Source organism: Aspergillus heteromorphus (assembly GCF_003184545.1).
Source record: "Aspergillus heteromorphus CBS 117.55 chromosome Unknown BO70scaffold_2, whole genome shotgun sequence".
In the NCBI taxonomy this organism is placed as follows: Eukaryota; Fungi; Ascomycota; class Eurotiomycetes; order Eurotiales; family Aspergillaceae; genus Aspergillus; species Aspergillus heteromorphus.
Window position 1 is genome coordinate 253,761 of NW_020290407.1, and position 24,092 is coordinate 277,852.

Sequence of the window (24,092 nt, forward strand, 5' to 3'; positions counted from 1 at the left end):
GCGCTGTCCAGAGCATCGGAGGCACGATCATCTGGATGGATTAGGGTTGCTTCCCAGTCCCAGGACGGATATGGAGCACGCGAGTATATCCGCGGTTGTCCAGCTTGAAGAACCCCTCGGGCCCCGATTTTAGCGTGGCCTGATTCCTCCAACAGTCCAACTCGATCGGGCCTCCACAGGACCACAACAAACGACTTTCTATACAAGCGATGAAGAGCTCACAAGGTCCACAGTCTACATAACAGAGATGTTGACAGCTCCAAACCTGACCCCCGAGGTAGTTGATTGGATATGCAACCACCGATGCTTGCAGAGGCCAGTGGCAAAGTCACACGGTACTAGTAATGACCCGCTTACCCCTGAGGGCTTGATGCATGACTAGTAGACTAGCAATGATGCGGAGGAAGACACCATAATGCAGCTTGAATGATAATCTTCGTCACTGACTACCTGGCAACTCCTCCATCAGCAAAAACGGCGTTGGCCGCTACAATGAGGCCTTTTATCAATATGTTGGTGTGAGGGAGTTTGGCTTCATCTCACTGGTATCTCTCATGTTACATCGTCCTATCTTAAAGCCGGAATGAGGTACCGTAGGTTCATCTTGCTGTTAGATGCCTAGAGCGTGTATGGGTACCGTGGCCATCATCTCAGGTAGAAACCAATCACTCGTCTCGGTCAGCAGGTATAGCGGTCGAATTTGTCAACCTGAAATGTAGACCCTGATTCAATACGGCTTGGATTTTGACTGGGAGCCAGAGCTCATTCATGGGCGCCAGGAGGCCTTGGGGATGCTTTAACGCATTGTCTCGGGCAAAATAAGATCGATCATCATCGAAGAGATAGACGTGACACATTATTGTACATGAAACGGTCATCGTATAGTAGAATGTCCGCATCTTTGTAGTCGCATTTGACAAGCGTGCTCCTTGTGCAAGGAAGAAATTGAGTGGAAAGGATTCGTGCTTTTATAACAAATGCTAGCTACCGGCGCTTTCAGTGGCATGTAGCTCCCGTCAATGATATCAAGGCAGATTGGGAGTGCTATCGACGTCGTCAATCCAGGCATAACCATCCCCAAATGCCATTGTTTGCTCGCCGGAAATGGCGGGGTTATTTCCCATCACAATTTCAGTCCACATTGACCAGTCGAACTCGGGGCCAGTCTGGTCCCATCCCGACTCTCCTGTTAGCCCCCCTGGAATATTATCAGATGTTTGGTAAAGCTGTGGAAGCTCTTCGGTTGGAAAGACACTGAATGCCTCTAGATCCAATTGTAGTTTGCTTGATCGTTGGCTATGTATTTACACGTAAGATACTCCGTGGCACTTGCGAGGTGGTGTCTATGATTGGGATAGTTCCTGTAATGTGTTGAGGCACGACTTCACCTTGTCCATATCGATATTTTTAAGGCCTGTGTCCTGTAGGCTTTGACTCTGGGGGTAAAGCAATGCTAGAGCAGCCGAAAGGGTGCAGTGGGTGGCGGCTATGGGGCTTTTCCGGAAGCCGCCAAAAACTTGACGACACTGTTCACCAAGCGAGCATATATTATTCGCAGCCTCGATGTGAAGAGTCCATGGCTTCTGGGTGGAAGGGTCTTGCTGCAGCTGCTGTGCCCTCGACGGGGCTGGCGAGCCCGAATCCTTCAGATATGGCTTTGTGAGAAGAATAACAGCCGTGTGGTAAACCATACACAAAGTATACGCTTGTGGAAACTGGTTTGCTTTTCCTGCTCCGACGGGCTTAAGTTCGGGAGGTAGAGAGTAATACCAGTTTCTAAGTGCGAGAAGGCAGCTATCGAAAAGGGTTCGCTTGTGGCCGTCGTGGGTAGGCCTCTTTGGGGCCTACCTTTGCAATGTCAACAAAGCATCGCAACATATAGATAGGGTTCTTACAGACTGAGAAGGATTTTTCAAGGATCTGGCTGAGTGTGCCAAGGGCAATTTGTAAACGGACGAGGGATGTGCGGCTAACTGAGCTCGAGGGGCAGCGCTCGCCATGCTCATTCGGATCAGGTACAGAAGGCATGCATACGACTCCTTGAAAGTCCTGCAGCGTGTAAGTACGTTGACTAAGCCTCTGTAGCTGTGAAGACTTACAAGCATGGTACAAACACGTCCCGTATAGATCGCAGCCAATTTATCATCACAAAAAAGCGGCCAGTATATCTGTCGTCGAAGCTCGGCTTCTTGGGGGCTCATAGGATTAGGCTCAGCCAACGAATTTGAGTCTAAATAAAGACCTATGTCTAGGACCACTCGATTTGCCATGCCTTTATGCAGCCAGCCCGCTGCATCGCAGCCAAATACCTTCTAATAATAGAGTGAGACGGCTATTATGAGGACTCGACTTACGACATATACAGTCCCCATGATTGCGAGTGACTGAAGGGTGGTAATACTAGGCTGTACGATGTCAAGAAAAAGAAGCATTTCGGCATTTTCGAGGAAGATGCGTCCCGCGGTATTGGGATCATCGGGATCCGATCATATCTCAATCCGGTCCGAGTAACGGGATGCAGCAGCAAGGATGCAGTTGAGCAAAAGTGGGCTGGAATATCGCCCACCGTTGCGCTTACTCTCACGGAAAAGTCTCTCATCCACCACCTGGCACCATGGTTGCTCCCAGGTAAAGTATAAATCTAGAAGATGGGTTTCAAGCTCCTCTGGAATTTGGTTTTCATCTTGGACCGCCTGAGTATAGAGGTTGAGAACCTGAGAATAATGTCCAGGCAAGGAAAATTCCTGCGTCTCTATATACTGGGTATCAGCAATCGGTACAATGATCTACATTCAGACAATAACAAGCAAGTTTCTTGTAGCAGAATGTGCAGGGTACCTTTCAATATCTGGAAAGCGAGGCGACCACTGATTGTACCGAAGTAGCGCGCCTCGCCATCTTGGTCAAAGTTTAGATCTTCATCCAGAGCTAGAGTGCCCTCAAGCACGGTGCACAGCTGATGAACTTCATCACTTTGGCTTCACTCGCCTCTTTGCCGATTCATGGGCGACATCCTGCTCTAGCAAATAAGCAGCAGAAGCGTCAACATCAATAGAATGCAGCTGAAGAATCCATTCGAAGACACTAATCCATGCTTGGAGCAGGCGGACATAGGACTTGGGCGTTGTTCCCCGACCATCGTCATCCGCGGTGTAAACACATTGTAGCTGACGACCGAGACATCGCGAGCACGACGGCTTATTGCCGTCACACTACTGCCTGTCAGCCAGTCTAACACATGGATGAATCACGGCCCCGGTAGATGAGATCAAAGTTTGACCCACCTTTGCACGGCGCCATCGGCACTCCTCGCACGCTTTTAACGCGTACCGACTTCGTTCGTCCTTCCCAGTCCCGGGGGGGGGGGGTGAATTCCGCTTGTGGGTTGCAGTCGAGGTGGATGACGTTGAGCTGCCTTCTGGAACAGGCCGGGTACTATCGGGCATGGCTGCACTCAACCAGGACTATGGGAGCGGTGTAGATGGTGCAGCGAGTCAGAGACAGGTCGAATGGACACCGACCTGGTCGTCGTGTAGATATAATCTCCTGCCAGACGTGATGAGTGCTGCTGTCTCGGTGCTGTGGCAGAGTGCTTTAGGAACGTTGTTTAGCGGGTCGAGGCCACTGTGGCAATAGCCTGACCGCTTCCTAGCTGTGTAAGGATTTGAAGCTGTATAGAGATAATCGCTACTATGTGTAGTAATTCCACATCATACGCTGATTATAAGTGGCCCCTTTTGTGGCCCTTGCCACAGCAACTCTTGACATCAGAGGCCTGGCAGAATCCTCTGGACCTGGCCCCTAAAGCACCTGATCACAGTATTGCTAAGCAGGTATGCTGGTTATCCACCTGCGGGGCCGTGCCGACCGGCTGGTTTCTCGGCGGAATGTGAATTCCGCGGTTCTGGAGCCTTTCTTCAGTGATGCTGTCTGCGATGGGGTAGATATAGAACAATGAGCCCATGTCTCTCCTGCGTGTTCTCCAGTGTCCAGAGTCCAGAATCCAGACTTTTCCCCCACAGGTTCAAAGCTGGACCCCAGATCTACACCTTGGAATTAACGTCTCTACCCACATTCCTGAAGATGCCCTCCCCCCCGAAACGTCAGCCTGGGCTGGAAGCTCGACAATATCCCTCGTGTACGAAGTCATAAAAAAGCCGGTGCAGGAGGTTATAGCAGTTGGTCACTCCGGGCTGCCTCCCCGCTTGATGTGCCTCACTTGGCCTTGCAAGGAGGGTTTATTTAGTGACCCCCTCACTCTATCAATCCACCAGGCGATGTTCATGCCATCCATGAGTGGTCAAATGTGGAATTCGGGGACTTGCACTTCTAGAGATCGCGATCATGGATGGACTGATATCTTGTCAACGCGTGCCCAACAAGAGCAATGTACGGAGTAGGCACGGCTCTTACCTCGTCCATATGCAGGCTTGACGCCAATGCTTTACTCGTAAAGGGGTTGCCTTCTGTCTTCTGTCTTGATGGGGTGAACTTGTAGAGAGCGAGACTGCCCGATCCAGGCTAAGCCCAGGGTTCTATCGAATTCCCGACCATGATCGTCATCGAGGAAAAGGGAGAGGCCGAGGGGGCCTATCAGGCCTGCCAGGCAGCATAGGGCGGCGGGGCAGCGGCGCGCGCTAAAAATACACAGGACGCAGAAGCCCGTATTTTATTATTCCCATTATTCTAGATTCGTCATTTCTCCTCGCCAAGTTTCCGTCACCTTCTCCTCTTGCGCATGACGGCGCAAATAATGCCACAAATCATGCCATCCCATCACTTCCCGATTCCCGAAGTGTCAACCAGGAATCCAGAGCGTCTCGGCTGTCAGAACTTCAAGAAGTCAGAACCGTCAGACTCTCACAGACTCACAGAGATCAATCAATATGGGATGACGGCCCACCACACCCCCCCGATGGCGATGCTACTCTCTCCAGTCTAGATACCTACACAATAGGTACTTCGTGCTCCGTACTCCGTACAGGTCTGGTCGATACCTACCGACGATACCGAGGCTGACGGCAAATAATTCGCTCCCCCGTCCCGTGTTGAAACTGGCCTAGGGGTCCCAGCCAGGCGTGTCCTGCGTAGGGCCGCAGGGCGAGCGAAGGAACGGAGGAAGGCCTTCTCTCTCTCTCTCTCTCGCTGCAGTGGCTGCAGTGCGCAGTGTGGATCGCATCATCCATCACATCCCGTCCTTCGCCCTCCGGTGCAGGCTCCACCCGCGACACGTACCAATGAGACCCCGTACGTTAAATTAATCCCAAACGGGCCAAGTCGCCCACTTCGACGCCGTCCTTTTTTCTAAACTGGTTTTGGCGCCGGGGCTCACCTTCCCAAGCCCCAAGGACCCAAGGGCGACGACCCCGTTCGTTTCTTATCTCATTCCTGCCAGTCCTGGTCGACCAACTTCCACCTCCGCCGTCGCCGCCCCGGAACCTCGCGCAACCCTCCGCCTCGCCGTGAACGAGGACTGCCAACTGTCCACCCTGGCGCCAACCGGTCGATCAACCCGATCAGCTCAAAGATCTCTCGGATGACCACCTGAAATGGCCCATTTCCGGCTCACTAGCCTCCGACACTCGCAATCCTAAAAGGTCCCCCTCCCAGCCATGTCGAATCGCGGTTGATCACGGTGACGGGTTGACTCGCTACGCCAACCGGCTCTTTGGTTCTTTCTCCCCTCGGTGGTGGTCTCTACAGACAAGACGGACGATGACAGACGCTACCCTCGATGTTCCTCGAAACCGGACTCCAGGATGGCTACCGCGGACTTTGCGTCGATCATACTTGGTTCCGTTGGCCGGCCTCATGCTGTTCATGCTGCTGGTCACGGAATGGCTTCGGCAATTGGGCAACGATAGAGGCAGTCTCACGCTATTCACTTCCACGGACCAAATCACGGATTCGCGACGATTCGTCTACACCTATGTCCCGAGCATCCTGAGTATGGTCATGGCCCTCCTATGGTCTCTCGTCGAATACGACGCACTTCGACTCGAACCGTACTTCCAGCTGTCAAAACCGCAGGGGGCGTCGGCTGACGTGCTCCTCCTTAACTATGAGTTTGGCCACTATACCACCGCCCCGTTTTTTGCGATCAAGAACCGCCACTGGGTGGCGGTCTGCATATCGTTCCTGAGTATCATGCTGCAAATCGTCTTCCCCACACTGCAGAGCAGCTTGTTCAAGATGGATGATGCGACGGTTTACAGCAACCAACACCTGGAGACCTGGCCGGATATCGTGAACTTGGAGGAACAGGGTTCCTTGGTATACAGCGGGACGTCGAATGGTTCAGGGATCAGGGATCATCGGGATCTTTCTTACAATCAGCCAGAATCCAGCAGGTACGCCATGGCGCCGGTGAATATACCATTGGAGATCCAGTACGATACGAAATTGTGGGAGTTGACCCAGTCCGTCTATTGGACGGAGTTATCCTGTGCCGAGGTGTATGTGAGTGATGCCATAACGATTGAAGTATCTTCCAATACCTCCACGTTTGGTGTCACATCACCCACGTCCCAGCCCATGTTCTGGAATCTAGATGATGCCCAGTCAACAGCGCAGAACTGCTCCGTGGAACTGGACGAGGAGATCTTCATCCCACCGACCAACTCGTCTCTGCACATTTCACATTGGCAACAGATCACACCTGCTGCGACGACGCTCGCTGGCAAGTGCATCTCCTTTGACCTCATTGGTCTGACGGTTGATATTAGCCCAAACAGATCCAGTGAAAACGTTGAGCGTTCGAAAAACGACCTAACAGGCTCGGATTACATTCATCAGGTCAATGGGTTCGGTTGCAATATTGTATACAAGTCATCCCCGGCCGATATCTCGGTGCAGGTCAATGGCACGCTCTCCGTGATCGATTTGCAAGAAAACTCAACAACAGCCGTGTCCGAAGCTGCGCTTAACACCACACATTTCAAAAGCATAATATTGCAAGAGGTGGCTACAACCAACGGCACATCTTTTCTCAATAAGAAGCCCATGCGAACGTCGACCTCCCAGCGCAATTTGATGTCGAACCTCGAAGGTAGCGTTTCGACTGCTTTTGTGCCCTTGATGAACAGGATATTTGATCTCAGTGGGCAAACGCACTACGTCAAAGCCTCCCACGTGACACACCAGATGGCCATAATTGTTGGCCCGGTGCAGTCCTTTGTGTCCGAGGCAATCCTTCTTTTCGGAATCGCAGTTGTCTCGTATCTCGCCTACAGTTACCCACGCCGTCCAAACATGCTTCGAAGTGACCCGGCGTCTATTGCGTCGATGTGCGGCCTCATGGCCGATGTTATCGATGCTTCATGTCTGTCTCATCTGAGTCTTGATCAACTATCGACTAGGCAGCTCAAGTCTATTCTCCGAAACTATACTTGCCGTTGGCAGCAAGCTACGGAGCCTCCACGCATCTGCATCGAACCATCTGCTGGTTAGTCCGCCCCAATGCTATCCCCAATAACTGCACGGTATTGACAATGTATAGTACCCCGCTCCCAAGGACAATTCTCCAAAGCAAAATCTGATCCGAGGCCCCATTTCCTCCTCATCCCCATCTTCGCTCTTGAGATCTTGCTTTTCCTAACGGCTTTCGCCGGTATCGTGACAATATTTGCATTGTGTGCCAAGGATGGAACTTTCCACTACCTGACTTACCTCAATGTAAACAGCCTAGCCGTGCTGTTTCAACTCATCCCATCGGCAATTGCTTCCATCATAAGGGCAATTTGCCTTTCGATGTACCGATATTTGTGCGTCCTAGAACCGTGGTCAGTTCTGCAGGCCGGAGGCGCATCTGCCGCCTCTTCATTACTACTTGAGTACGGGTCTTTGAACCCTCTCTCCTCCCTCTTCAAGTGGTTCGGTTATCGCCATTTCCTACTTGGACTGGTAGGAGTGGCGTGCGCTCTTAATACCGTCATGAATGTTCTGGCCAGCGGACTCTTCCAGCATGACCTTGGGCCGACACGCGCGGATGCGAATATGAAATCCAATTACAGCTATACATCATTCGCTATCAGAGAGCCTTCGTCAATATTCCCCGAACTCGATTCCATCAAGAGTAGCATCTACAGTGGCACGTCATTGCTTTCTTGGACCACGTCCACCTTGTCTTTTCTTCCCGCATGGACAGACACGTCGGACGAATGGCTTGTTGGAGGCTCTCTAATGGGGGTCGGGGCCGATCTATTGTGCGAGGAGCTCTCGATTACGGAAAGCTTTTCGGAGGATGCTGAGTCGAACGTGGCCACTTGGCAGTACTCCCCTTTCAACGAGTCAGGAACGGTATGCCAGTTGAACACCATTCGGATTATTGAACCCAGCCAGGGATCGAACTTGGACGTCCACTTCTTCCCCTCGGTACCGTCCAATGAATCCTCTGGGTGCCAGAAACCGGCATTGGTGGTCGTTGCCCATCCGAGCGGAAGCGACTACTCACAGATCACACCCGATAACACAGTTGCCTTGTACTGCGAGTCCCAACTTGTCATGCAAAATTTCTCGGTTGGCTTTAACTCGGGGGGGTACATACAGTATTCCGTTCCTCTCAATGGTACCTCAGTGGTCGATAGCCATATGCTGCAAAATGGAACAGCCAATCTCCTGCATTACAACGAATGGCTATCCAGTCCGGCCAGCATTTCTAACAATGGCACCTTACTAGAAGTTTCTAACTCAAATCAGACTGACTGGTTCGGGACTCTGACAGCGAGCCTCTACCGTATCCTTGATAGCAACACAACAGTCATTGCTGCGGATGTCTTGGGAGTCGCCTCCCGTTCTGTATACCGGACCATTTTTGCTACCGACATCACGCTCAAACGGGATTCCTATTTCCAACACGCCGACCCTCCTGCCCTTGTCAATGACGGCATCATATACAATATGTCCTGGGCAGTGGTCCCATCATTCTCGTCGTTTCTATACGTTTTACTCATCGTCCTTTTCGACACGTGCGTTGTGGCCTCGGTCTTCTTTACCCGGAGAGGCCGGTTCCGGTTTCCGCGCATCCCGCGGTCTATCGGCTCCGTCATCCCATGGGTCATCCACGGCCGAGTTCTGGAGGATTTCAAGGGCACGTACGCCTGGAGTGGTAACGAACGAGAGAAACACTTTGCCGACCTCGATAAACGATACAAACTCGATAGGCTGGAAATGCCGGATGGGAAATGGAAATACATCCTAGACGAAGACCATGCCCGCCCCGATGCTAGCCCCACTATCAGCGAGACCACGCAGCCCACGCCCACCTCGAAAAATCGGTTCCAAACCCTTTTGCGGAGAGTGACATCTGATAGTGCTAAATCTGAGAGAAATGGCTGATATGATGTCCACTGGTTTGAAACCTCATTGAGTTCTTGGTCTTCCGCCTACATGACCGGGTAAATAACTACGGGGGGCCCAAACACAAATTACCTGGCATGAATGTTGGAAAGTCACCAGATGTGGGTGCATTTCCCAAGTTCTAGAGAACCCATGCTGCGGCACGGGCTCCCAACCAGCTGCATGAGTGATGCCGGACGCTATCTTTTATGCCTACGAGACCATTGGACTTGCGGGGAATTGCGCATCCCTGAGATTTCTGAGGTGTGAGCTCTGTACAATGGACGTGGTCCCGTATAGGTTGGCCATTTGCTGGTGGCAGGAAGACTAGCCGGCCGCCTGTCAATGCATCACATTCGGTGCCCCTCCACCTTCCACCCGGGCAGACAGGGGATATCACCATGGTGATGGACGAGAGCCAATCGGGCAGAGGTGAAGTCGGTGTGCCCTATATGCAAGTGCAGGCCATGTTCCACACACTGGCCCGCTCACGGGAGGCGAGCAGCCGTCTCATTCGACATCCCCGACTCTGCATAACTGCTTATTTGGGTCACGGTGAGGGGAAATCGGCATCGTCGTGTGCGAGAATTTGCGAAAATGCCGGTTGACCTGAGGATTGACGGGAAGCACATCTATTTTTGGGGACGTGTGGCGGGGAAGCGGCCCCTCGCACCCTCGATGCGCGGGCAGCGATTCGTCTTGGGGCAGCAGGGACCACGAGACTAAGTGTGATGGAGGAGTGGGATGTGCTTGGGTTGTGCCTGGTCGTGCAGGAGGTCGGCGCTTAGAGTGTGATGGGCGGAGGCCATTGGCCGCCGGTCGCCTTGGCCCCTCGCCGCCCTGGCGCACTCCCGGGCCTTCGTCTCTGCTTCTGGCTGCGCCCAGAGGCCCGGCCGCTTCCTATATAGCCGCGCAGCTATCCGGGCTGTCAGGACCCTTCCCCATCTCCTTGACACACCGTCTGTTTTGGGTCTGCTGGGGTTTTGTTTTCGTTCTATTTTCGTCTTTCGTCTTTCATCCCCGAGTAGTTCGTTTGGCTGGTCCAGGCGACTATCTGTTTGCCGCTCTTGTTACCGCGACATCATCAATTAATAATAGTATCATTTACACGCCTGCCTCCTGCGGAATACTTTGTTGACCAAAGTGAAGCTTCCACTGACAATCTGCATCGCTGCTTCTCCGCGCTTAATCCCAAACACCGTTCCCATTCAGAAAACCATATATTCCCCGTTGCATTTTCTCTTCCCATCTTCTCACCATTGTCACAATGTACGCCAAACCTAAGCTTTCGTTGAGCATTTCTGCCGCTCAGAACGCCTCTCGGCCGGCGTTGTCGTTGAAGTCCCCCGGTGCCATTCCTCGCACACCCATCTCTCCCGCCAGTCCCAGTGCCAAGCGGTTCTCCTTCTTCCAAGTCCAGAGCTACGGTTATACCAACTCCTGTTCGTCGAAGAGCATCCTCAAGAAACACTCTGCGGGCGTTCCGAGTCACGCAGAGAAGCGAATCCACTTCAAAGGCACCCCCACAGTTCACTGCGTGACGCCGATTGAGAACCCCGAGGAGTACTACGGCACGTACACCAAGCTGTCGCGCGAGGAGCGACGTTGGACGCCGCGAGAATGAGGCGGAAATCGCGTCCTCTTTAACAAATAGCACCACGAGGAAAAGCGAATTGGCGGGAGCGCTAGGCCAGAATCTCGAGCAAGTTACGGCCTTCCCTTCGCCATGGTCTCCTCGTCCCCGGGGTCCGGCTCCGACTCGGTTACGACATGTCAATCCTGCACCTTGAGCGCAACGACGATATCTTGGGCTAGGACCGTCGGCGCAGAGCGTCGGATGTCCTCCAGAATGATGAACCATGACTGGAATGAGTGCATCGGTGGAGTGAGAGCAGTGTTTCCACGTGTTTATGATACTATTTATGTTTTATGACTTGATGATGTGGTCCGGCGTTTTGTACTACCCCTAGTATAGGAGCTTTCCTTGGAGTGATCCAATGACAATCGCTATGGCTCTTTGTATATTTTTTTCTTCTTTCTGGATACCAATTGTAGACGTACTTGTATTACTTGTATTACTCTAGTTCCTCCAATGAGCAGTATGGCCGAACCTGTCACATTCCATCTTCAACCTTTTAGGGCAGCCTCCCAGGGCTTCCGTGGCCCGTGCGGGAGAAACCCGAGTTCATCCAACCTCCGCGGACTTTCCGCCAAAAAGATCGCCACTGCAGGTTTCCTTCGTCCATCGACCTCCCAATGTTGAGCAGATTATCAACGTCCGCGTTGCGAAGAAGCGCCTTCACTGCTTCGAGATGGGGCCCTGCTCCTCGACGCCGTGGGCTGCTCACGCTTGCGATCGAAACATCCTGGTGAGTGTGCCACGGCCCGTACTGCTTTGCTTGCCCAGCAGATCAACCATCTAACCAACTTGCCCACTCTCTCCAGCGATGATACATCGGTCGCCATCGTCGAAAAGGAAGCCAACCAGGCGCAAATCCACTTCCTCGAAAACATCACCTGCGACTCCCGGCAATACAAGGGCATCCACCCGATCGTCGCCCTCGAATCACATCAAGAAAACATCGCGATCCTCGTCAACAAAGCCCTCACCCACCTGCCGGTCGCCTGCGAAAAGACACACAACCCACGCCAAACAGTCACCTTATCCAGTGACGAGAAAGCGCGTCGCAAACCCGACTTCATCTCCGCCACCCGCGGGCCGGGCATGCGATCCAACCTCGCCGTCGGATTAGACTCAGGAAAGGCCCTTTCCGTCGCATGGCAGATCCCCTTCGTCGGCGTCCACCACATGCACGCCCACCTGCTCACCCCCCGTCTGGTGGCATCCATGCGACAGCATGACAAGGAGATCAAGGGGATGATCGAATACGAAGACTACTCGGCGCCCATCCACCCCACCTTCCCATTCCTCTCGATCCTCGTCTCCGGCGGCCACACGATGCTGGTCAAGTCCCTATCCCTCATCGACCACGAAATCCTCGCCACAACATCCGACATCGCCATCGGCGACGCCATCGACAAAACCGCCCGCATGATCGTGCCCCCCTCCATCATCCAACAATCCACAAGCACCATGTACGGCCCGCTGCTGGAGCAGTTCGCCTTCCCCAACGGCGCCCGGGATTACCACTACCACCCGCCGATAACCCGCGGGGAGGAAATCGCCAAACGTGAGTCTCCGTGGGGCTGGTCCCTTACGGCGCCCTACGCCGCGACCCGCCAGCTGCAGTTCAGCTTCTCCTCCATCGGCAGCATGGTCGATCGGATCATCTCCTCGAAGGAGAAGTCCGGCGAGCCCATGTCCACGGAAGAGCGGGTGGATCTGGCGCGCGAGACCATGCGTACCTGCTTCGAGCATCTGGCTTCGCGCACCGTGATCGCGCTGGAGGAACATCGGGACCAGAATGAGGCGGACGCGATCGATACCCTTGTTATCAGTGGCGGTGTCGCCGCGAACAAGTATCTCATGACCGTGCTGAATGAGTTCCTTGGTGCCCGTGGGTTCGGCAACGTGAGGATCATCGCGCCCCCGCCGTATCTATGCGTCGATAATGCCGCCATGATCGGCTGGGCGGGCATCGAGATGTTTGAGGATAACTGGCGCACGGAACTAAGTGCTCGGTCGATCAGAAAGTGGTCCCTTGATGCGAGGGCCGAGGATGGTGGTCTGTTGGGTCCCTCTGGGTGGAAGAAAATACGGGGTCCGGGACGCCGTGTATACTAACTACTAACTAATCACTGTCTGCTTGGTGTTGTTGTTTCTCCTTTCTTCACTCTTCGGCTATATTTGAAATTTGGATGGCATAAGCGTACATCTTCACTACATAGAATTTTATTTAAAGACAAACCATGTACATATTATTTCATGAGATAGATACTTGAAATCAAGCTAAGGGCGCTTTCCCCACGTAGACAGCTTGATGCCATCCGATCTCGCAAGACCGCACCAATGGTCTACTACAGCAATCATCTGTTCCCAGCTGGGATTCTTTCGATTCCGACTGCCATCCAGACGCGACAGCTCGGAACCCTTTCTTTCTGTCATCCGCACCGCGAAACTCTGATATCCGGACCCCACCCTCCCAAGTGGCGGGCGACACGCGCCTGGAGCCTTGAGACACCGTCCAAACTCCGCCTGAGATGGAACCATCTCCCTCCAGGCTTATCTTCATCCTCGATCGACGCTGTACACATGCTCGTTCATCAGCCATCAGTCATCAACCATCAACCCCCCGCAACATTCTCCCCCTGTTGAAGCGCGGTGACTTGTTTCCGGAGCTCGAGGAAGAAGTCCTTCCCGCTTGCCATCTGGTTGGCTGTATTGAAGACATGATTCGAGTTAGCCATTCGTTTGTTGTATGCTGTTGTCAGTAGCCCAGCAGACGAGAAACGTACGTTTTGCCCCCCAGGGCCCGCTAGCGCGGTTGTTTACGTCCTTCCCTTGCGGTTTGTAGTAGTAAGGTCGGGATTCTGGCGATGCGATGGGTCAGCGGGTTGGACGATCGGCGAATATCTAGTAATCTTCTCCACGAGTATTATATTTCCATACCTCCTGGCCCTAGGGTTCGAGCAAGCCGCGCGTTAGCCCATGCTATGCTGGTTGTGCCTGTACCATGCAGGGGAGGTAGTACTGTACCTTTTCTGAGAGCTGCCTTGGCCTCGGCGGCATTGAAGCCTCGCACGGGAACGTGCTGCTCCTGCTGGGGCCCGGACGCGAACTGATCCCGTGCATCCCCCCATGTGGAAGTATTATTCGGACCGCCGCGCGATCCACTGTTGGCGCTCATGGTGCGAGACGGGTTGTTGTGGCGTTGCGTCGAGTGGTGACGGTTCTGGTCGTATGGGCGGCTTCCGCGCCATCTAAATAGACAGACACACACCCGCGGTGGTTAGCCATGCCGGACTTGCTGTCCGGGGCAGACAGTCATAATGAGGTTGTTTTACCGGTCTTCTCCGGTGCCACTCATTGTGGACCGACCAGTCGAGTGTAATGAAGTATGGTGGGGGGGAAGGAAAGCGGAGAGGGACAGCAGCAGCTCTGAGCTGGAGAGGAGGCCAATCCATTCCGGGATGTGGAGAGCGGCTCTCTCTCCGCCTTCGATAAGCCCGCCCAGCACAGGACAACTCCTGCTTGCTTCTCTGCGCGTCTCCCCTCGCTGTCGCCCGCTCGGCCGCCTCTTTTCCACTCTTGAACTCTTGAATCCCCCCCCCTCCCCCAGTCGAGTCATGCTTAATCTCGTTGTTCTATTGTCTGATCTCATTTCACTCTGCTCTACAGCGCCACCTGCTTCGCTTTGATTCCAGAACGTGCGGCTGAGCGGCAGGCTCGGCGACGTTCTACGCCTACGACCATCAACAAATACTCCGTCTGACTTCCCATCCGGCCCTCGTCGCGCCTTCCAACCCCCCCATCTCCACTCCGATCATGGCTCCTCTCTCGTCATCCAAGCATCGCTCGTCGCCAGGAAAGTCCACTCGAACCCAGCCTAGAGTGACCCTGAAACCGCCCCGGAGCTCGGACACCACCGCCAATGAAGGCCCGCCGCTCAAGAAGCGCAAGTACGTCCCTGGCGGTCCCGGCGGCGGAGGGAGATACATCGAGCTCGACGTGAAGGAACCCCCCAAACCCAAGTCCAGTCCCACCATCAAGCGTACTTCCTCCAGCTCCCGCAACCGCAACTTCCCAATCTCCGCCCCAGTACCTCAACAACCTGAACCTCAACCGCAACCTCAACCCGTCCAATTGCCTCCTCCGCCACCGCCCCCTGTCCCGACGACACCACCCTCCGCGCGTCTGCGACGAGAAAAGAGCCAGAACCGTGGTCGGTTCGGCTCATCGACCGCCGCCGCCCTGGCTCTGCAACAGGGAGATGGCTACAAACCGCGAGAGGAGCGAGGCTGGGAGGAGTTCCATCCGGACCTGGATATTGATGCGAAATTCGCGGTCTTCGGCGCCGACGAAGTAGATCGTCCCCCGCCGTCTGCGTCGATAGCCCAGATCTTGTCGTCGCCGAACGGTCTCGAGGTGTCGAATGACAAGGACCCTATTGCCGAGCTGATCCGCGCGCACGCCAATGGCGCATCCCCGACCCCAGTCAAGCGTCGCCCTGGCCGTCCGCCCCGTCGCCCCGAAGCTATTCTGAATGCCCTGGGTTTCAATCAGCAGCACAAGCCCATCCCGCCTCCCGGTCCGAACCCCCGTGAGAGGCTCACCCTGCCGAAGCCCTCGTTCCGCATCCGCGATCCGTTCACCTTCTACGATCAGCCCGGTGTGGGTCAGCAGAATTATGTCGATCGCACCATGGCTAGTGTGGGGTATCAGGAAAGCGATCTGTTCCTCCGCCATGACCGGCGGTTGATTCGTCTGACGGAGGGTGGGCAGGAAGATGATCTGGATGTCAACCCGGTGACTTCGGAAGGGGAGGTCAATGCTTCCGTTGGGAGAGTGGAGTACGACATGGATGAGCAGGATGAGAAATGGCTGGAGGACTACAACGCGAAGCGAAGAGAAGACCAGCTGGAGCCGATCAAGCCGGCTGTCTTCGAAATTACCATGACCAAAATTGAAAAGGAGTGGCACGTTCTCGAGAAACGTATCCCAAAACCCAACCCCAAGCCCCCGCAGACCCAACGCCCGCGTTCCAGCTCTGCAGCGGCCGTGAATGGCGAAACGGCGCCGGGAGAAGAACAGGACAGCAAGTGTGCTATCTGCGACGATGGCGACTGTGAAAACTCCAATGCGATTGTCTTTTGCGACGGTTGCGATTTGGCAGTCCATCAGGAATGTTATGGCGTTCCGTTCATCCCCGAGGGACAGTGGCTCTGTCGCAAGTGTCAACTGATTGGGAGAGGGTCTGTCAAATGCATCTTCTGCCCCAACACGGAGGGTGCCTTCAAGCAGACTACGTCTTCCAAGTGGTCTCATCTGCTGTGTGCCATCTGGATCCCCGAGGTGTCCATTGGCAATCCGTCCTTGATGGAGCCGATTACCGACGTCGAGAAAGTGCCTCGCAGTCGGTGGAAGCTCAATTGTTACATTTGCCGTCAGAGGATGGGAGCTTCGATCCAGTGCAGCAACAAGAATTGCTTCGTCGCGTTCCATGTGACGTGCGCACGGAGGGCTCAGCTTTACCTGAAGATGAAGTCGGGTCATGGGACCCCGGCTGTCATGGATTCTCACCTTCTCAAGGCTTTTTGCGACAAGCACGTCCCACCTGAATGGCGCAGAGAGCATGGTACCGATGCTGCCACCGCGGAGGCGGTTGAGTATTATCGCAATACAATGCAGGGTCGCCGATGGGGAGACAGTCAAGCGGCAGCTCTCTCGTTGGAGCCTCCACACCCGCTCGGCTGCGATCACGACGACGATGGGCACCGTACACATACCCCGCGCATCACGCTCACCGTGGGCGGTAACAAGCGCAAGCGACCCACCATTCCCAAGACGATCTGGAAGCTCCCGTCCGGGGCGCCTGTGATCCCGCAGGTCGTGCTGAACTCCGTTGTGGCTTCGCTCCAGCGCTTTGGTGTTCGGCAGAGGAAGCAATTTAGCGAAGATGCCTGCAGATACTGGACCCTCAAACGCGAGGCGAGACGAGGAGCCGCGCTATTGAAGCGACTGCAGCTTCAGCTGGAAACGTTCTCGTCCATGGAGATGACAAGAAGGGACTATGTTGCGATGGGAGTTACAGGCAGCAAACGTCTACAGCGGCGTATTGAGTTCGGAGAGCGGCTGTACTACGATTTGGATCGGCTGCGGATGCTGTGCGACGAAGTCAAGAAGCGCGAGAGGGAGAAGTTGAAGGACGTGGAGACACTTCGGACTGTTGTGGACACCGTCTACTTTCCTATCTTTCCGCTACTCTGGCCCATCTTTGAGAAAGCTCAAATGTAAGTTCACTTCATCTTTAACCGCTTCTCAGGGCCCGTGCTAACGTCCCTGCAGGCTTGACAGTAAGGGTGTCTTCAAACCAGGGCTGTTCTCCATCCGCGAGAAGCTCCAGGAGCGCTATTACTCATCGATCGCCGCATTCTCCGCCGACCTGGCTCACATTTTCACGACTGAGATCGGCGTGCAACCAGCTGGCGACACCGCCGAACTGCAGATGCAAATCAGCGGTCGCGCTCCGGAACTGAGCCTGGAACAACGGGAGAAGAGAAAGCTGGCGAAACGAATCATCAAAGCCATCCAACCTGCGCTGGAGGATGCGATCCGGAAGGAAAGCGAGCTGAATCGCAAGCCCTTCGAGCAGGAACTCAAAGACCTGGATCTCATGCTGGAGAATAGCGTTTTGTCCAGAAGAGGGTCCGAGGTCGGTTCCGCGGAGCAAGGTGGCGATGAAAAAGTGGATCCGTCTGAGCTCCCGAATGGGACCGCCCAGAAGGTCGAGGAGGCAGATGTTGCGGCCAAATCAGAACCGGAGGATAGTGCAAGCATTGGCAACCTGCCTAACAAAATGGATACGAGTGAGGATGTTACAGCTGAAACCGACCATGCTGAGAAGTCTACAGAGCCCCGGGTACAGGCCTCGGACGCGGAAGCTGCTCCAGCTGCTGCGCAGGAGACGGAGCCGCAAGGCGCCGAGGTCGCATCTACTGCTATACAGCCTATTGTTGAACATGAACCAGCTGCCGATGGAGAGAATGGGCGGGTAGAGGACAACGCGCAACCCGGGGATGCTCAGAAAGGGCCACTGACCCCGCCACCCAGCTTCAAGGGCGACCAGCAATATCCTTTGGCGCAAGGAGGGATCCAGTGGTACATGCAACCGTTCGACCCCATCGGGACGACGGTCCACGAAGAGCGATGGACCGGGCGCGATGTGATGCGGGGAATGAGCGAGGAGCTGAGCGAACTGGACGAAGAGGAATTAAAAGACCTGGTGGAAGAGGACGAGCTGGAAGGGCAGACGGCGAACGCTTCGAGTGACGCTGCCAACGGTGGCGACGGCCCGTCCCAACCGAGTGTGAAGGTGCATCGGACCCGAAGACGCTGGCGCGGATTCAAATGATCAGGCTCAGGCTATGGAGATATGATTGATTCTAAGCGGTGCTTCCTCGTTCTTTTTTTTTTTTTTTCTTTAGAACTTTTCCCCCTCTGCTTTGTTTTTTCTCTGTTTTCTCTTCCGCGGATGTTTGCTTTTTTTTTCTTTTTTTTCTTTTAATCCAGCTGTGCTGTAAGGGAAGAACGGGCTGGACAGGCGTTGGGATTCCACATGGTACAATGGGTGAAGGTGAATGACAGGATTTAGGCTAGTAGATAGGTAGTGACTGGCGAGATATAATGGATGGTAACAGAGTGATATTGCACTTTCACTGGTTTTCCGTGGTTGGTTGTTGTTGTAGTGGTAATGTCTTCTGTGTAGATGAATAGCTTGGCGCGCAGAGCCGCCGCCGGTCCAGGCTGGCTTATGGAAGCCCGACTCGCCGCGCTCGACTTTCTCTTCGACTTCCCGGTTTCTCCCCCTTCTTTCATCATCAACCACCGGATTTCCCCATCCTCTCCCCATCCTTCCACTTCCTCCTCTCCCTACTTTTCTTTCCCCCTCCCTCATCTTCCCCTTTAGATTGCTCAGGTACAGAAGCTATTCTGCTATCTGACTTTCTGGTATCCGCGTGAGATACCTCTCCGACTGGTCGTTGAATTTTCTGCCTCCCTCGTCACCTCTGCGTCGCGCGCGCGTCACCTCACCCCTTCACCCTTCCCCAGCTTCCAATCCCCTTCTTTACGACTCCCGTCATCATGGCCACAGAATACGATAACGAAAACGGTCGCTACGACGGTATGTGAAGCTGTTGCTGGGCTCCTCCGCCCGGGTACTCGCTCGGGTAACACCACCACAACAACAATACTGACCTGATGCTTTTTTTTCGCCTTCACAGACGAGCCTCGTTTCGCTCGCGATCGCAGCGCATCCCCTCGCGATGAGCCTCGTGCTGATCGTACCCGCAGCCGTTCTCCCAACGTCCGCATGGAAGACCGGTATGTCTACGCGAATACTCAGCACGACTCCCCGGACGCCAGGGATCGTCTGGAGCCGGAGACTGACTGTTCATCCTTCACAGCGCTCCCCCCATCGACCCCCGTAAGCAGCTGGACGATGATGAGGAGGGTGCTCTCAACACTGGCTCCAACCTCTTCGTTACCGGCATCCACCCCCGTCTGACTGAGTCGGATATCATGCGTCTCTTCGAGAAGTACGGCGATGTCGAGAACTGCTCGATCATGCTGGACCCTCACTCCAAGGAGTCTCGTGGATTCGGTTTCGTCAAGATGGTGACCTCCGACCAGGCCGACGCCGCCAAGGAGGGTCTCCAGGGCGAGGTCATCGAAGGCCGCACTCTGAGCATCGAGAAGGCTCGCCGTAGCCGTCCCAGAACCCCGACCCCCGGCAAATACTTCGGTCCTCCTAAGCGTGGTGGGTTTCCTGGAGCCATCCCTGTGCACTGGTCAATACAGCTGACAGCTTTGAATATCTAGATTTCCGTGGAGGTCACCGTGGTGGCGGCCGTGGTGGGGATCGCTACGACGACCGTCGTGGTGGTTACGGTGGTAGCTGGCGCCGTGGTGACGACTACCGCTATGGCCGCTACGACTCCTACAGCGACCGTCGCGATTACGGCGGCCGTGATTACCGTGACTATGGTGGTCGCCGCGACTACCGTGACGACTACAGCAGCTACCGTGGCGGCGGTGGTGGCGGCATCGATCGCTACGCTTCCGGTGGTGGTCGCGAGGACCGTTACAGCCGTGATGACCGCCGTGACGATCGCCGTGACGAGCGTCGTGGCACTGGCGCCAGCGGCGGCGGTGGCTACTACGACCGCGATGCGAACGCTGCCAGCTACGGCGGCTCCTCTGCTGCTCCGGCGCGGGACGCCTATGCCGGTGGTGGTGGCAGCAGCGGCGGCGGTGGTGGCCGGTCTTACGAGCCCCGTGGTGACGACCGGTACAGCTCCAGGTAGGTGAAGTTGTCTTGATCATCTCAGCGGTCGGATCAGGGCCAGAGAGCGCGTCCCCTCTCCCAGTAATGGGTTTGTCTAGGCTTCCCCCTTCTTTCCTTACCCCTGCGTCGTTGTTGTTTTTCTCTGACATTCCCTTGCTTCCTCCCCGTTTTGTTTTCCCTTGTTTCCTTTTTCTCCCTCTCTCCTGGAATGGTTTTTAATTTTCAATACCCCCATTCGAATGGAATCGCGCTCAATGGGCCACGGTGGGGACGTCATTTGTGTTATCTTATCGAAAATTGAAGGAAATGAAATATGAGCAAAAGTCGACCTGCTCGCAGCCCACACATGTCCAATCCGACGGATTCCGATATGGCTACGGTTATGCGACCAGTCGACTTTCACTCAAGATGGGAACCAAGGAAGAAAACACCGGACTAGCGGAAAACAAGAAGAGGCCCGGTTACTAGGGAGTTCGTCGCTCTTCGGTCGGTCGGTCGGTCACAGTTACGCTGATGTCTTTTTTTTTCTTTTTCTTTTGTTAAATTCGCTCGCGACACCGGAAGAAAGAACACAAAAATAAGTATGGCGGCAGGGAAAGTCAAAGAAACCAAAAGAAGAGAAGAAGAAGAAGAACCATTTACATTAACGTTGTAATTCTCCTCGGATTGTCAGTCAGATGGGTCAGCACTGTCACTGCTACTGCTACATTTTCACTACTACTACCTACTACTTCAACTCTTCCGGAAAAAATCACTTGGGTCGTTGTCTCGCTAGTCTCAGTCTTCAATCTCTCAGTCTTCAGTCAAGTCAAGTCTCAGTCTCATCATCAATCAGTCCAGCTCTGTCTCGCCTTTGTGTGTGTGCGTCTTGTCTCGTCTTATGCAACTACCTACTCTCCATCTTAATGTAACGACTCTTCTCTTCGATTGTATTCGGCCAGACCAATTCTTGCTCTTACTACTATTTACTACTGCTATTATGGCATCATTAAACAACCTGTGCTGTGCAGCCAATGCAGGATTACTCACCCCCTATCTGGATCTATCTGGCGGTTGCTGTTTAGCTCTGCTGCCGCTGGCGGTCATACGGTAAGTCAGTTGAGTCGAGTCTGTCTTTGGTGAGTGGACGACTATTTTCTGGGTGAGTATGAGTGTGTGGGTGAGTCGGTGAGTGAATGAGTGAGTCGAGCGGCAAGACTCGGCTCTCTTGTCTGTCTGTTTGTTTTTTTTTTTTTTTTTCGCCATAGCGTGCGTTGTAGTTCTCTCTACTATCTGGGAGCCTTTCGCCATAGATACTTGCGTGCGTGCTTGTTGTGTGATGATGATGGCTGGCTGGCTGGCTGGCTGGTCGGCTGGCTGGTAGACAGGTTCCAACTCCTGTATTTCCGACTCTCAGCCAGCTGGCTGAGTTGGTCATTCTTCGATCGGTCGGTCGGTCGGTCGGTCGATGGGCTTCTAGCTATCCGGTCAGCCAGTCCTTCGGTAGGTTGTTTGTTTCCCTTGATGAATGTGGACTGGGGTGCATTCACTGAGGGAGATGTCTCGTCTCTTTTGTTTCTCTGTCTGTCTCTGTTTTTGTTTTTGTTCTTCTGGGAATGAGTTCTGATTTCGATAGGTTTTGGTTGTGAGGGAATATGGGAGGGAGGTGTCAGGGTCTGTTTGTGATTGAGTGATTGAGTGAGAGTGACTGAGTAAGCTAACTGCAGGTATGGTTAATTGTTAGTATATAGGTAGATAGGCAGGTAATTAGATAAAATAGGTAGATAGAAGTGAATTGAATGAAACTGTAGATTGAGTGTTGAGTGCGTGTCTTTCCTGCATCAGCAGTTGTGTTATTTCTGTAATGAGTTACTTGAAATAGTATGAAATAGTACTGAAGGTACAACCTGGGAGATAGACAAGGGAGATGGATATATATATAGTATATATATATCGGAATGCAGGCAGGTATGCCAATTCCAATGCCAACACCAATACATACTAAGTATCCAGAGCAACGAGACTAACACCAGTTCGTTATAAGTATATGTATATAAGTAAAAAAGAACGCCATTTCAAAAATAAATTAGATTAAGCACCCATATCCAGTAAATGTGAATGTAGATATCCATACTAACAGCTTCTATGTAGTATAGAGTGTAGAACTTATAGTATCTGTTCATCCAAATCGTACCCATGGCCATACCCATACCCATACCCATACCCACATCCCTATGGTTGTTCGCATACCGTCAACTCCATAGGACTGGACATGTTGGATGAAGCCCAGGATCTAGTTTCAGACACCCAGCTACGATGCCCGATGATCGATATATCACCCACACCAGACAGTGGAGACCTAGCGGTCTCGACTCGGGTTCCGAATTTGGGATTTTGGATTTCGGAGTTCCCATCCATATAAAGCCTGACCGTGCCACATCCCCTCTTGCTCTTCTCTACGCCTCCCCAGACGCAGACGCAGACGCAGACGCAGACGGAGAAAGAATAACCAGCTCACAGCCCTGCGCATTCACATCCATCCCACAGTATCGGTATCTCCAGCAAGAGGCGATCCGGCCAGCCAGCCCTCCCACCATCTCGCCCACGCAGCAGGTAAGTCGCTTGCTACCTAGCTAGCGGGTACACACAACCAGGCAGACGTGCGATATGATCAACAAATAGATTGAATCTGCGTTCTCAACATGGACTGGTCCCTCGGAGAACAAGTAGAGGGAAGTAAGTAAGCCGCAATGCGAGCCGATTTACTCCGGTGTCTTGGTGGTACCAGGCTGCTGCTGTTCGATTTCATTGCTCTTCTGGATGAGGAATTCGCCCAGGACGCGGAGGGGGTTGGGAGGTCTGGTTTTGAATAGCGTTAGTTATGTATTTTCTTGCATGGGGGTGTTTGGTCCGGTTCTATCTGATCTTGCCCTGGGTTGAGTTGAATTGGATTGGACGAAAGGGGGGGCGGAGATATGTAATGAACGGCAGGGAAATAATCATAGGATAACGCACTGCTCCTTCGTCACGCTCTTCATCCCCTCCAGCAGGTATGGCACTATCTTCTCATTCATGTATACTCTCGCCGGGGCGCCGCCGGGCCGGACCAGGCCGGGTGTGTTGTTGGTAGTGGTGGGAAAAGTGGCTGTCGGGGTGCCGGCGGCGTTGGAGTCGGCGGTGGGAGTGTTTGCGGCGGAGTCTTGAGGCATGGTTTTTTCGTGGGAGGAGTCGCGGGTGCGGTCTTGCGATTGGGGGTGAGGTTGGAGTTGCGTTGGTTGTGGTGGTGGTGGTGGCTGTTTCTGGGGAGGAGGATTGAAGGGCGGGTTTGGGGTCGGGGTGTCTTGGGTTGCGCTTGCGATTGCGATTGCCGGGGACTGGTATCAGGAGGGATTAGTTGGTTGAGACAGGTGGGTAGGTAAGCGATTTAGTGGGACGGGTCAATTGCAGATAATGGATGGATTGAGAATGGAATAGAAGAGAAGAGAGAGAGAGAGAGAGAGAGAGTGTGTGTGTGTGTGTGTGTGTTGGAATGGAGTAAATTATACTGCGACGAAATGAAAGCGGAGCTCGCGCCCAGCTGCTCCGCCTGTGGGGATTGCGATGGGCTGGGCTGGGCTGGGCTGAAGTGGCTTGCGTTTGCTTGGCTGGTTGATGACAGGAAAGGGAAATGGATGATCTCACCGGATGGTCAGCCATTCTTAGGGACGAGAAATGGATAGCTGGTGTCTGGTCGAGAGAGGGTCATCATCGACGGCTCTGGGAGGTCTAGAGCAGCAGCAGCAGCAGCGGTGCTTACTTAGTACTGACTGC

General features: G+C 53.8%; 8 protein-coding genes across 8 annotated transcripts; 5 read left to right on the top strand and 3 right to left on the bottom strand.

Moving 5' to 3' along the window:
• Positions 1 to 1,343: 1,343 nt before the first annotated feature.
• Positions 1,344 to 3,446, bottom strand: BO70DRAFT_392410 (Zn(II)2Cys6 transcription factor; the record flags this gene model as incomplete). The annotated part of the gene is made up of 7 exons (XM_025546281.1): positions 1,344 to 1,844; positions 1,896 to 2,049; positions 2,100 to 2,196; positions 2,579 to 2,752; positions 2,839 to 2,956; positions 3,012 to 3,212; positions 3,285 to 3,446. 7 exons carry the CDS (start codon positions 3,444 to 3,446, stop codon positions 1,344 to 1,346), a joined length of 1,407 nt encoding a protein of 468 aa, XP_025403168.1.
• A 2,269-nt stretch (positions 3,447 to 5,715) lies between these two features.
• BO70DRAFT_349310 (DUF3433 domain-containing protein) lies at positions 5,716 to 9,336 on the top strand (the record flags this gene model as incomplete). Its single annotated transcript, XM_025541649.1, has 2 exons — positions 5,716 to 7,444; positions 7,499 to 9,336. 2 exons carry the CDS (start codon positions 5,716 to 5,718, stop codon positions 9,334 to 9,336), a joined length of 3,567 nt encoding a protein of 1,188 aa, XP_025403169.1.
• A 1,267-nt stretch (positions 9,337 to 10,603) lies between these two features.
• BO70DRAFT_392412 (uncharacterized protein) lies at positions 10,604 to 10,960 on the top strand (the record flags this gene model as incomplete). The annotated part of the gene is made up of 1 exon (XM_025546282.1): positions 10,604 to 10,960. One exon carries the CDS (start codon positions 10,604 to 10,606, stop codon positions 10,958 to 10,960), a length of 357 nt encoding a protein of 118 aa, XP_025403170.1.
• A 612-nt stretch (positions 10,961 to 11,572) lies between these two features.
• Positions 11,573 to 13,222, top strand: BO70DRAFT_306908 (N(6)-L-threonylcarbamoyladenine synthase family protein). Its single transcript, XM_025540055.1, has 2 exons — positions 11,573 to 11,705; positions 11,782 to 13,222. The coding sequence occupies exons 1-2, from the start codon at positions 11,593 to 11,595 to the stop codon at positions 13,079 to 13,081; spliced, it is 1,413 nt and encodes a 470-aa protein (XP_025403171.1). The 5' UTR covers positions 11,573 to 11,592; the 3' UTR covers positions 13,082 to 13,222.
• A 30-nt stretch (positions 13,223 to 13,252) lies between these two features.
• Positions 13,253 to 14,383, bottom strand: BO70DRAFT_358177 (uncharacterized protein). Its single transcript, XM_025542233.1, has 5 exons — positions 14,302 to 14,383; positions 13,994 to 14,217; positions 13,907 to 13,915; positions 13,753 to 13,827; positions 13,253 to 13,673 (listed from the first exon to the last, which is right to left on the bottom strand). Exons 1-5 carry the CDS (start codon positions 14,322 to 14,324, stop codon positions 13,582 to 13,584), a joined length of 423 nt encoding a protein of 140 aa, XP_025403172.1. The 5' UTR covers positions 14,325 to 14,383; the 3' UTR covers positions 13,253 to 13,581.
• Positions 14,384 to 14,774: 391 nt separating this feature from the next.
• Positions 14,775 to 18,449, top strand: BO70DRAFT_328624 (putative PHD finger domain protein). The gene is made up of 2 exons (XM_025540746.1): positions 14,775 to 17,247; positions 17,303 to 18,449. Exons 1-2 carry the CDS (start codon positions 14,783 to 14,785, stop codon positions 18,366 to 18,368), a joined length of 3,531 nt encoding a protein of 1,176 aa, XP_025403173.1. The 5' UTR covers positions 14,775 to 14,782; the 3' UTR covers positions 18,369 to 18,449.
• A 556-nt stretch (positions 18,450 to 19,005) lies between these two features.
• On the top strand, positions 19,006 to 20,466 carry BO70DRAFT_76811 (RNA recognition motif domain-containing protein). Its single transcript, XM_025548703.1, has 4 exons — positions 19,006 to 19,139; positions 19,240 to 19,339; positions 19,423 to 19,772; positions 19,838 to 20,466. The coding sequence occupies exons 1-4, from the start codon at positions 19,100 to 19,102 to the stop codon at positions 20,320 to 20,322; spliced, it is 975 nt and encodes a 324-aa protein (XP_025403174.1). The 5' UTR covers positions 19,006 to 19,099; the 3' UTR covers positions 20,323 to 20,466.
• A 2,402-nt stretch (positions 20,467 to 22,868) lies between these two features.
• On the bottom strand, positions 22,869 to 24,039 carry BO70DRAFT_76866 (DPY30/SDC1 family protein). Its single transcript, XM_025548704.1, has 3 exons — positions 23,964 to 24,039; positions 23,298 to 23,656; positions 22,869 to 23,141 (listed from the first exon to the last, which is right to left on the bottom strand). Exons 1-3 carry the CDS (start codon positions 23,976 to 23,978, stop codon positions 23,045 to 23,047), a joined length of 471 nt encoding a protein of 156 aa, XP_025403175.1. The 5' UTR covers positions 23,979 to 24,039; the 3' UTR covers positions 22,869 to 23,044.
• Between the last annotated feature and the right edge of the window lie 53 nt (positions 24,040 to 24,092).